The 12,797-nt window shown below is 40.4% G+C and overlaps 1 protein-coding gene across 1 annotated transcript; it reads right to left on the bottom strand.

The window, feature by feature from the left end:
- Positions 1-281: 281 nt before the first annotated feature.
- LOC133295004 (uncharacterized) lies at positions 282-7,017 on the bottom strand. The gene is made up of 8 exons (XM_061493778.1): positions 6,943-7,017; positions 6,732-6,860; positions 6,520-6,635; positions 5,601-5,682; positions 4,990-5,049; positions 4,801-4,908; positions 3,816-3,861; positions 282-694 (listed from the first exon to the last, which is right to left on the bottom strand). The coding sequence occupies exons 1-8, from the start codon at positions 7,015-7,017 to the stop codon at positions 456-458; spliced, it is 855 nt and encodes a 284-aa protein (XP_061349762.1). The 3' UTR covers positions 282-455.
- Positions 7,018-12,797: the final 5,780 nt, after the last annotated feature.

Raw genomic sequence — 12,797 nt, 5'->3', positions numbered from 1 at the left:
TTTAAAAATTTGAACATGTTTTATTTAACTAAATATGATAGGCCGAATATGGCTTGATATAAACTGAGCTATAGGCTTATGGCCCTATTAGACCAACTCATTTACATGCCAGGGAATATATGGTCAAACATCAACTATACTATCAGTTGCCAACTGCTATAGCACATAAATATACAGGGAAATACGTACAGCATCAATGATCGTGGTTTAATGCACAAACTTATGATAGATAAATCAGGATTTAGCTATTAACTATTCACTTTTAAGGAAAATCTGCGGTTGATATTATTGAAAAATACATGATCTATGCACAGCAAAAATATAAATTTGTTAAAATTTATATCTTCAAAATTTTTTTTATCAATAATTAAGATCCTCCACCTAATTTATAAAGTGAATGAGATTCACTTTAAAGGAGCCAAATCGGTTAAATCACATTGGTTCAGTTGCAAAAATCAACTGCTCTTCTTAATTTCATCTAAATATCCTTCAGTGAGTAACCGCTTCTCTTCCTCCTCCAACCTTGCTAGCCATTTGAATCCAAGATCACATCCTGCTTTTGCCGCTATCTGAAATTTTTCTCTTGCCATCCCTACTGGATCAATTGCAAGACTTTCCTTATTCTTACCTCGTTTATGAGCAGCGGAACCTCTCTTCAAACTGAATTTTGTTAATGATTCTGGAATCTTAACACCTGAGGCACAATATTTTCTTCTTATTAGTATCAGACTCTAAGCATGATGATGAAAAGTTGTATGCAAGCCAACAGATCCAACCAGAAGACATACAAGTAAAGTGAAGCAAGCTGTCTAAAACCAACTTACAGCTTGTTTATTTTAAGGTCTATTTGTATTAGATTTTTTGCCACTGTATTTAGTTGTTCTAGACATCGTTTAACAAAAGGAAATATTACGGTACTTCATTTCAAGGTTCAGCAGCATTGATTTAAAATGCAAACAATCCATTTAAATATATCAATAGTTTTAGATTAGAAATTTTGTTTAATTTTATCTTCCACACTTCTTAATATCAATTATTCTTTTCCAACTTGATCGTTATCTCTTAGTATCATAACTAGGTTGAATGAGTAAACACTAACGGAGTAATAGGATAATTTAGTCAAATGTAATTGCGGTAATATCGGTTTTAGCTGCTGGACTGCTTGACTTAGAGCTTGATGTGGAAGGAGGTCAGTGCTGCTTTTCCTGCTGCAGATGCTAGTTTTTTTGTTGATGCAGTAGGAATTGTCTAATCAAAAGGATAGAAGTTCATTCCTTTCGCCTAAGTCTCACCCTTTTCAACCATCAAAAAAGAACAGTACCAACACATACTATACTTGCTCTATTAACTAAATATAGCTCTTCTTCAATGGCTCACTTCGCAGGTAAAATTCTCTCATATTTTCTTAAAATTAAAAGTATTTTATTTTTATGACTCTTATATTTGTGCAAAACCTTAAACGAATGCTTCTTTGAAGCAGAGGTAGTATTTCTAGTTTCTAAGGTCAATAGGTGTTTGCATGAATAACAATGTTTGCTAAATCCTCTAAATGCATGTTTGTGTAAGGGAGAATGTGAAATAAACAAGCAACTAACCAATATGTTAGAACATTTGTTTATCAAGAAAATAGTTACAGTAATCTAGATTCATAGAGCTATGCTATTATGTGCCTCTGTAACAGTAATCTGATACTGGAATTGTTCAAACCTTACCACTTCTCCAACCTATTTTGTTGAACTATAGGTCAAGAAGACTATGTTTATGAAGTTTTGATGATAATAAAGCACCAACAAGTACCAACATAGCTCAACATGAAAGCTCTCAATGAAAGGCATTGCAACAAGTTCTAAGAGGCACAAAAAGCTTATAACATAGTGCAAAGTTCAAGAGAAGACTCAAATTGGCAAAGTCAAAGCTCAAGTCAAATTTTACAAGCTAAAGGGAGTACAAGAAGACTCTACATGACTCTAAATAGACAAAGACTTGAAAACCAATGAAGACATAGCTCTACACTGTTTATATAGTTCTCACCTAAGTCATAGAACTTATAGGATTGAGTTTATTGAGTTTTATCTTGGGAAGTGCAAAACTAAACCATAAACTCATATAGGTGACACATATTCACTTTGATCATGCAAACAATGTTCACACACATCAAGAGTTGTTATGCAAGTGGGAAACATGATCATACATATTTTAGAAGTCAGTTAGAATCATTTAGAAGTCACTGGAAATCATTAGGATGCATTAAAATTCAAAAATCAGCATGAAAACTGATTTCTGCATAAAAGTAATCGAACACTTTTTGCAAAGTAATCGAATACTTTTCTAGGTAGAAAAGTAATAGAATACTTGATGAACAGTAATCAAATACTATCTGGGTTTAAAGAAGTATTCGAATACTCCACGAAAAGTAATCGAATACTTTCTGTTATGAGTGACTTAAACTCGAAGAAATTCAAATTTTTTTATGCTTAACGGCTATAAACGACTAATAACTCATTGGGCACCTATAAATACATATGATTAGGGTTCCAAACACAAGAATTAACACTGAAAAACTCAGAATCAAAGAAATTTAAGAATTGCACCCATATTAGCTTGCTTTTGCACATTCTTGAGAAAAATCTCAATCACTCTCTTGTTTCTCAATCTTTTTTGTTCTTTCTTTTTTGTGTTTAGCAAGAGTGAGTTGTTGTAATTGCTGGAGAGACAATTGGAGTGACCCTAAAGGCTTAGGTTAAGTGTGATCAAGGTGTGATCATAGACTTGTAAAATTCCAGTTGTAAAAAGGTTTCTTCAAGCACCTGTTGGAAGCTGGATGATAGTGAAAAAGATCGACCTCAGTCTGGACGTAGCTCTCAAGTGGTTTAGAAAGTGAACCAGGATAAACCCTGGTGTAATTCTTCCTTACCCTATCTTTTTTGATTTCTATCAATTGAATTTCGTTTTGATTCTTAATATGTTATATTGAATCTGTATAAGGATTCATGATCATTACTTTTATGTTTTAATTCGTTCTTGCATGATTTCTTGAAAAGGGTAGGCATAAACATTAAAATTCTTCTATTTTCCCTTTCAAATTTGATCCGCTGCATATTGCCTTTGAATTGATGTTATAAGAATTGTTTTAATTCTGTTTTGTGTTGGAAAATAAGTTTACATTCTGTATGAATTGATTTTGGTTGACATACTTGTTAAAAAGTTGATTTTTGAATTGTTTCTTGAATTAGAAGTAACACACTTGTGTGATTGTTTAGCCATCTTTTCTCTTCACATTTGGCATCACTTTCCTCTATACCAGGAACCCAAGTTATATACAAGTATTACATTTTTTTTTTGTGCTTCATAATAGTTAACTTATGGGACATGCATCTTTCTGATTCATCATCATGACTAGTCACTGCAGATAAATTTGGCTAATCATCTCTTACATGAGTAGGAAGATCAATTGTAAAGGGTAATTCTTGTTCTCTGCACATGCACCCAACCCATCCACATACCAATAGCATCCACTGTACTAAAAATGTTTTAGCATCTAATTTATCTTTAACAGTTTTACTTCCTTTCTTTCAGCAATCACAAATGATAAAAGAAATCTATTGTACAGCTGTTTGATTTCAACCACCTTTTCCATGGTAGACATTACAAATAAAGGGCAAAAAGTGCCTATCGTTGCCAAACATGTACTTATTATGAGCATCAGGTCCTCAATAACAATGATATACCCCATAAACTGGTGAAAGGAAGTGAAGATGGGATGATACACCCAATATAATATAAATAAAATGGAGAACATAGGAAGTCAAGCTGACCTTTAAGAAGAAGAGATCCATATGCTATAGCTGCCCCAGCATGGCCCTAAATATATATGAAGAGTGAAATTACAAAAACCAAGGAAAAATCTTCAAATAACTTTAATATCAGGTTTATTCCAAACTAGTTTGGGTCAACCCAAAATCGTTAAACAAGCAACTGAAAATTTAGCTTGTTTACAATGTGTGAATGAGATTATGAAAGCAATAAATATATTAGATTAAACACTTGTACATTAAGAGGGACAAAAACTTTCGAGGACCATTATTTAGGTGTATGTTTATTTATATTAATTAAATTCTTTTCAAGTTAAGAATTTAAAGTATTAAAATTGGCTAAACTGATGTTAGATTATTTGCAAATCATCGGAAGTAACTAAATACATTGTCTTTAGCTAGGTAAGACCTAATCATGAGAAATATATACAGATACGTCTACTGAACCATCGCAGGAATTTTCAAGCTAGGGCTATTGCCGATTAGGTCCATCATTTTAGAAGAGAAGTATCAACAAGTATCTAACGTAATCCATTAAACAACATCACACTTGAGTTAAATATCTCATTAGCTTCTAGTAAACCAGTATTAGTTCTAGAGGCAAAATATAAACAAAAATGCAACTTCAACAAAATTTTAACTGCTCAAAACAAGACACGAGTAATCAATGAAACTCTTGCAGTTCGTGGCTCATTAAACATATTTTTTTTACTACTTTCCCTTATGATATAAATACTTCAGCCCATGCCAAAATCTTAGTGAGGTGAGGTAAGGTATGCACCGTTAAAGCAAGTGCAAACTAGATAAATCATAACAGAATAATCAAATGGTACTCAAAGTCTAACTGGCCAGACATGAGAAAAAGAATATAAGGACAATTGTCCATCAACATTAAGAAAACAATCTGGAAAATGCACAACTATGTGTGAGCTTTTAACGAAATTAGTGGCTTAAATTTGATTCATTGATGTGTTTTATCTACTATTACCTTCTCTGATGCCCTATGGAAACACCACAATGCTGAAGCCATATCTTTCTTGACACAGTCGCCTGTCAAATATACAGCACCCAAAAGGTAAAGAGCACCTGGATGCAACTAGAACATAAAATACTCAAGTAAGGTTTCATCTGACATTCTGAAATCATGACAACTAGAACCTTCCATAGTGTAACATACCTGGTCCACAGCTTTCTCCAAATAATAAAAAGCTTGTTGATCTGATTGGACATAGTCATTCTGTTTCAAAAAATATTTTTTTCCAAAAAATCATTCATTATAAAAAATAAAAATAATAAAAATAAAATAAAATAAAAGAAAACTCATGATCATGATATTCCCCAATGTAACCAACCAATAATGTAGCATGGAGAAAACTTATAAAAGAGTGAAGAAGACTACATGACAGAAATTTCCTACTCAATTACATCATAGAAGTCTAATAAAATTGTACAAATTCAATCAGGCAAGGGGAAAAAAAAAAGGAACTACTAGTTATTCACCATTAAGAATATATAATATCCCAGCCAGACAATTTTATCTGCACTCTAGCCTAGCATTGCCCTCCCCAAGGTCATAGACCTCATTTGTTAACCACAAAAAAATAATAATAACAATAATAAATAGAGGAATAAATAAATCCAAAACTTAAATCAGCAAATAGTAATGGAGAGTCATTACGCAATTCGCGGATGAATTGAAGAATGATTGCAGTCATCGACTCAAAGTGTGCAAATTTGGCTACAACATACTTAAATTATGTCATCACAACATAAAGTGTAGACCCTCACCTCAACTCTTAAATGACAACCCAATGCATACTGTGCATCAGGATCACCCATTTCTGCTGCTTCTACCAATAATGCCGCCCCTCTGTTTCAATGGGAGAAAGGAAAATATGGTCATGCATCAGCAGTAGATAGGTTTAAAAGTATATGTGACTTGAAAAAACAAGGAAGATCCAAAAAACTCAAAATTGCGCCACAAGACAGCTACACAGTCAACTGTTAAAAAAAAGGACATGAGACGAACAGTAAACAATAAAACCACAAAAGTACAAAACTGACATGAATGTCATTGATGACAAAAGGAAAAACCAAAAGAGAATGTGTTAAAAGGCTACTTCATCATGGTAGAAATCAGAGATTAGAAGAAAATGATAGACAACCTAAGAAATGGAAAGAAAAGAAGAACGAGACAAAAAAAAAAAGCTTCTCTGAGAAGAAAATATCAGAAAACTGAAACTTTAGGGAATCTGATACAATACATAGATCATAGATGATTAAGTGTATATATATATATATATATATATATATAAAAGCCTAATCACTAACTGAACAGTATCTGACCAACTGACTGGCTAACTAAACTAACTGTACAGTAACAGAACCTAACAGACTAGACTGTTCTAAAGCATCATACTTCACAAAATGAGATTTAGAATGTATAGAAAGCATTCCATTACATGTAAAGTCAAATGTTTACTTGGCCCTTCATTGTGGTGAACAGCTGAGTCATATTGGAAAGTAGCTCAAGAACAATTTTGTAGGGAACCAGAGATTCCATGTAGTAATTTTTATAAAATAATAATAACGATAATAAGGAATAATAGAATTAGATGTATGGACATAGTATATCTGCATTTCTTTGATGGAGAATAGGTAGAGCAGGAAGAAACAAGAAATGGTGGAGGAGAAAAAGTTCACTTACACAGCTTTATTTGCTCCGGGGACATGGTATTTCATATGCAATCTTGACAACCAATACCTAGCATGTGTATTGGTGTTGTCGGCCTCCAAAGCGAGCTCAAAATTCTCCTTTGCTGTCTAATATTGAGGGTGAAATAAGCAAAGGACTCTGTTTCTGATATCAAATCTCAAATAAAGAAGTAAATAGCAATAGGTTGAGAAATCTATCATTACCCTAAGAAGAGGTATGAGACGCTTATCATTGAGCTCGCAGTAATCGATAACTCTATCAACCTCCTTCAAAGCATTCCAGCCTTTTGCAATGAACTCCAAAGCTTTCTTGTTCCTGCTATGTAATTCTCTCTGCAAATTTTCAGGACTCTTAGAGATAAGCAAATATGTTGAAACACAACAAGAGTAGTGTAGTACAAGCATAATAACATGCCTGTTGATTGAATTGGAAAAGAGAAACGGTGGAAGGTTTTTGAATGAACTTGGCCAACAACGCCCTTGACAGCATCTTCTCAGAAACAGTACGGCCAACTGAGCCGGTCGCCCCTTTCCTATAATTCACAACTACAAAGAAATATGGACCAACTCATCACACTCTGTACTAGCCCACGTGAGCCATGGCCGAAAAGCTAACAGCCTATTGGGCCAAAAGAATATTAAAGACTATATATAAGGTCATGTGGGTTCGGCCAGCCCACTAAATTTTAAAAAGAATATTGCCCATCTTTTGAATAGAGATATTTCAAAAACAAGGAATTTTTTGTTTTTTGAAGTTCCTTCCTAAACACTATAAAGTGCATACTAAAATATCTCAGGAAGATCCAAGGAATTTCAAGAAACCATATTAAAAATCAGGTATATGCAGCTTCCGTCAGTGTAGTTAAAACCTCTAGTAACATCATAGGATCGTAGATTTTCTCCACCTTTGCCGATTCAAAACGCAAGCAAGATCCAACATCAGCAAAATCGTATGGGATCGTCGAGTAAAAACTTAAATATGATTGGATCGTATGATTCCATCGTTTCAAACGATCTGAAAAAAATTTCAATGCTTTTATCTTTTGACCTAAAAACGCGGAAAACTTTTATTATTCTATCAAAGACATGAACAGAACCCTATCCTGGTGCGAAATCAGAACCCTATTCACTTGTCTGTGACTGCTTTTCTTCCTTCAATGACTGCGAGTCTATCTCTGGAACAAAATCTACACTGGTTGAAGCTTCTCCGGTGCAAAATAGTCTCTAGTTCTAGTGCAAGATTCTCTATCGCAACCCTTGGAGCAAAACTCATTCATGATGTGAAACCCATTTCAGCAATTTGTTAATTTGTGCCCGAAGAGGTAACCCTTATAAATAAGAGGTTAAAGACTCCAGGTATACACTTTTAACTTATTTACTATTACTGCCAACATTGTGCACACATCCACGTCTTGGCTATAAGCCTATTGCTTATGCGCAGTGATTGGGACATCGGCTATAAGCCTAGTATACATCTGATTATACAGTATCTCTGAGCGCATATCATACGGTATAGCAATACGGTTTTTCCAGTACCGAACATTGGTCGTCTGTGGGAAACGGCAAATTTCGACTCCCAACCATTGTGAACACGCACGGCATAACACGAAGCCACAGATTACAGGCGACCTCGTGCGCCCTGAAATTGCTGAAACCACATACATATGAGGAGACAAATCCTACCGCAAAAAAGGCTATTGATCCTCAGAGAGACTCTAGAATGGAGCTTTAGATCCAAGCAGATGACAATTTGACAAAGATTTTGGTCGTCGCAATTCTTGATGGAGCAAGTGAAGACCTGGAGGTCATTAAATCATAAGGAAAAAGCTCCAATTCAGCCCAATGAAGGGCTACAAATTTACTAGCTCGGCCTCGGCCTTGAGCTTTGCCCAATAAAGGCTTCAAGTTTAAAAGCTCGGCATCAGCCTCGAGCTCAGCCCAGTGAACGGCTTCAACTTTAATAGCTCGGGCTCGGCCTTGAGCTCCAACTCAGCCCAATGAAGGGCTTTAAATTTACTAGCTCGGCATCGGCCTTGAGCTCAGCCCAACAAAGGGCTTCAATTTTAAAAGCTCGGCATCAGCCTCGAGCTCAGCCCAGTGAAGGGCTTCAAGTTTAATAGCTCGGCCTCGGCCTTGAGCTCCAACTTAGCCCAGTGAAGGGCTTCAAATTTATTAGCTCGGCCTCGGCCTTGAGCTCAGCCCAACGAAGGGCTTAGAGTTTCAGAGCTCGGCCTCGGCCTTGAGCTCCAACTCAGCCCAATGAAGGGCTTCAAATTTACTAACTCGGCCTCGGCCTTCTTGAGCTCCAACTTAGATCAATGAAGGGTTTCAAATTTATTAGCTCGGTCTCGGCCTGGAGCTCAACCCAACAAAGGGCTTCAAGTTTAAAAGCTCAGCATCAGCCTCGAGCTCAACCGAGTTAAGGGCTTCAAGTTTAATAGCTCAGCCTCGGCCTTGAGCTCCAACTCGGCCCAGTGAAGGGCTTCAACTTTATTAGCTCGGCCTCGCCCTTGAGCTCAGCCCAACGAAGGGCTTAGATTTTAAGAGCTCGGCCATGAGCTCCAACTCAGCCCAACGAAGGGCTTCAAATTTACTAGCTCGGCCTCGGCCTTGAGCTCAGCCCGACAAAGGGCTTCAAGTTTAAAAGCTCGGCATCAGCCTCGAGCTCAGCCCAGTGAAGGGCTTCGACTTTAATAGCTCGGCCTCGGCCTTGAGCTCCAACTCAGCCCAATGAAGGTCTTCAAGTTTAATAGCTCAGCCTCGGCCTTGAGCTCCAACTCATTTCAATGAAGGGCTTCAAATTTATTAGCTCGGTCTCGGCCTGGAGCTCAGCCCAACAAAGGGCTTCAAGTTTAAAAGCTCGGCATCAGCCTCGAGCTCAGCCTAGTGAAGGGCTTCGACTTTAATAGCTCGGCCTCGGCCTTGAGTTCCAACTCAGCCCAATGAAGAGCTTCAGGTCTAATAGCTCGGCCTCGGCCTTGAGTTCCAACTCAGCTAAATAAAGGGATTCAAATTTATTAGCTCGGTCTCGGCCTGGAGCTCAGTCCAACCGAAGGCTTCAAATTTAAAAGCTCGGCATCAGCCTCGAGCTCAGCCCAGTTAAGGGCTTCAAGTTTAATAGCTCGGCCTCGGCCTTGAGCTCCAACTCAGTCCAGTGAAGGGCTTCAAATTTAGTAGCTCGGCCTCAGCCTTGAGCTCAGCCCAACGATGGGCTTCAAGTTTAATAGCTCGGCCTCGGCCTTGAGCTCCAACTCAGCTCAACGAAGGGCTTCAAATTTATTAGCTCTGTCTCGGCCTGGAGCTCAGCCCAACAAAGAGCTTCAAGTTTAAAAGCTCGGCATCAGCCCGAGCTCAGCCCAGTGAAGGGCTTCAATTTTAATAGCTCGGCCTCGGTCTTGAGCTCCAACTCAGCCCAGTGAAGGGCTTCAAATTTATTAGCTCGGCCTCGGCCTTGTGCCCACCCAACGAAGGGCTTAGAGTTTAAGAGCTCGGCCTCGACCTTGAGCTCCAACTCAGCCCAATGATGGGCTTCAAATTTACGAGCTCGGCCTCGGCCTTGAGCTCAGCCCAACAAAGGGCTTCAAGTTTAAAAGCTCGGCATCAGCCTCGAGCTCAGCCCAGTGAAGGGCTTTGACTTTAATAGCTCGGCCTCGGCCTTGAGCTCCAACTCTGCCCAACAAAGGGCTTCAATTTTAAAAGCTCGGCATCAGCCTCGAGCTCAGTTCAGTCAATGGCTTCAAGTTTAATAGCTCGACCTCGGCCTTGAGCTCCAACTCAGCCCAGTGAAGGGCTTCAAATTTATTAGTTCGGCCTCGGCCTTGAGCCCAGCCCAACGAAGGTCTTAGAGTTTAAGAGCTCGGCCTCAGCCTTGAGCTCCAACTCAGCCTAATGAAGGGCTTCAAATTTACTAGCTCGGCCTCGGCCTTGAGCTCAGCCCAACCAAGGGCTTCAAGTTTAAAAGCTCGGCATCAGCCTCGAGCTCAGCCCAATGAAGGGCTTCAAGTTTAATAGCTCGAACTCGGCCTTGAGTTCCAACTCAGCCCAATGAAGGGCTTCAAATTTACTAGCTCGGCCTCGGCCGTGAGCTCAGCGTAACAAAGGGCTTAGAGTTTAAAAGCTCGGTATCAGCCTCGAGCTCAGCCCAGTGAAGGGCTTCGACTTTAATAGTTTCGCCTCGGCCTTGAGCTCCAACTCAGCCCAATGAAGGGCTTCAAGTTTAATAGCTCGACCTCGGCCTTGAGCTCCAACTCAGCTCAACGAAGGGCTTCAAATTTATTAGCTCGGTCTCGGCCTGGAGCTCAGCCCAACAAAGGGTTTCAAGTTTAAAAGCTCGGCATCAGCCCCGAGTTCAGCCCAGTTAAGGGCTTTAAGTTTAATAGCTCGGCCTCGGCCTTGAGCTCCAACTCAGCCAAGTGAAGGGCTTCCAATTTATTAGCTCGGCCTCGGCCTTGAGCTCCAACTCAGCCCAAGGAAGGGCTTCAAATTTACTAGCTCGGTCTCGGCCTGGAGCTCAGCCCAACGAAGGGCTTAGAGTTTAAGAGCTCTGCCTAGACCTTGAGCTCCAACTCAGACCAATGAAGGGCTTCAAATTTACTAGCTCGGCCTCGGCCTTGAGCTCAGCCCAACAAAGGACTTCAAGTTTAAAAGCTCGGCATCCGCCTCGAGCTCAGCCCAGCGAAGGGATTCGAATTTAATAGCTCGGCCTCGGCCTTGAGCTCCAACTCAGCCCAATGAAGGGCTTCAAATTTACTAGCTCGGCCTCGGCCTTGAGCTCAGCCCAACAAAGGGCTTCAATTTTAAAAGCTCGGCATAAGCCTCGAGCTCAGCCCAGTGAAGGGCTTCATGTTTAATAGCTCGGCCTTGAGCTCAGCCTAACAAAGGGCTTCAAGTTTAAAAGCTCGGCATCAGCCTCGAGCTTAGCCCAGTGAAGGGTTTCGACTTTAATAGCTCGGCCTCGGCCTTGAGCTCCAACTCAGCCCAATGAAGGGCTTCAGGTTTAATAGCTCGGCCTCGGCCTTGAGCTCCAACTCAGCTCAATGAAGGGCTTCAAATTTATTAGCTCGATCTCGGCCTAGAGCTCAGCCCAACAAAGGGCTTCAAGTTTAAAAGCTCGGCATCAGCCGAGCTCAGCCCAGTGAAGGGCTTCAAGTTTAATAGCTCGACCTCGGCCTTGAGCTCCAACTCAACCCAGTGAAGGGCTTCAAATTTATTAGCTTGGCCTCGGCCTTGAGCTCACCTCAACGATGGGCTTAGAATTTAAGAGCTCGGCATCGGCCTTGAGCTCTAACTCAGCCAAGTGAAGGGCTTCAAATTTACTAGCTCGGCCTCGGCCTTGAGCTCAGCCCAACAAAGGGCTTCAAGTTTAAAAGCTCGGCATCAGCCTCGAGCTCAGCCCAGTGAAGGGTTTCGACTTTAATAGCTCGGCCTCGGCCTTGAGCTCCAACTCAGCCCAATGAAGGGCTTCAAATTTACTAGCTCGGCCTCGAGCTCAGCCCAATAATGGGCTTCAATTTTAAAAGCTCGGCATCAGCCTCGAGCTCAGCCTAGTGATGGGCTTCAAGTTTAATAGCTCGGCCTCGGCCTTGAGCTCCAACTCAACCCAGTGAAGGGCTTCAAATTTATTAGCTTGGCCTTGGCCTTTAGCTCAGCTCAACGATGGGCTTAGGGTTTAAGAGCTCGGCATCGGCCTTGAGCTCTAACTCAGCCCAATGAAGGGCTTCAAATTTACTAGCTCGGCCTCGGCCTTCTTGAGCTCCAACTCAGTTAAATGAAGGACTTCAAATTTACTAGCTCGGCCTCGGCCTTGAGCTCAGCCCAACAAAGGGCTTCAAGTTTAAAAGCTCGGCATCAGCCTCGAGCTCAGCCCAGTGAAGGGATTCGACTTTAATAGCTCGGCCTCGGGCTTGAGCTCCAACTCAGCCCAAGGAAGGGATTCAAATTTACTTGCTCGGCCTCGGCCTTGAGCTCAGCCCAACAAAAGGGCTTCAAATTTAAAAGATCGGCATAAGCCTCGAGCTCAGCCCAGTGAAAGGCTTCAAGTTTAATAGCTCGGCCTTGAGCTCAGCCTAACAAAGGGCTTCAAGTTTAAAAGCTCGGCATCAGCCTCGAGCTCAGCCCAGAGAAGGGTTTCGACTTTAATAGCTCGGCCTCGGCCTTGAGCTCCAACTCAGCCCAATGAAGGGCTTCAGGTTTAATAGCTCGGCCTCCGCCTTGAGCTCCAACTCAGCCTTATGAAGGGCTTCAAGTTTAATAGCTCGGCCTCGGACTTGA

The sequence above is a fragment of the Gastrolobium bilobum genome, unplaced genomic scaffold, assembly GCF_033153095.1.
Source record: "Gastrolobium bilobum isolate Gb01-03AN ecotype WA unplaced genomic scaffold, APGP_CSIRO_Gbil_v1 utg132060, whole genome shotgun sequence".
NCBI lineage: Eukaryota > Viridiplantae > Streptophyta > Magnoliopsida > Fabales > Fabaceae > Gastrolobium > Gastrolobium bilobum.
Note: the sequence above shows the minus strand (reverse complement) of the source record. Positions and strands in the feature narration are given on the sequence as shown.

Coding starts and splice junctions, on each gene's coding strand:
- LOC133295004 (XM_061493778.1), bottom strand. CDS start 7,017: ATGCTGTCAAGGGCGTTGTTGGCCAAGTTCATTCAAAAACCTTCCACC. Junction 6,861..6,942: donor TTTTCCAATTCAATCAACAG/GCATGTTATTAT, acceptor GAAAATTTGCAG/AGAGAATTACATAGCAGGAA. Junction 695..3,815: donor TGGATCTCTTCTTCTTAAAG/GTCAGCTTGACT, acceptor ATTGTGCCTCAG/GTGTTAAGATTCCAGAATCA.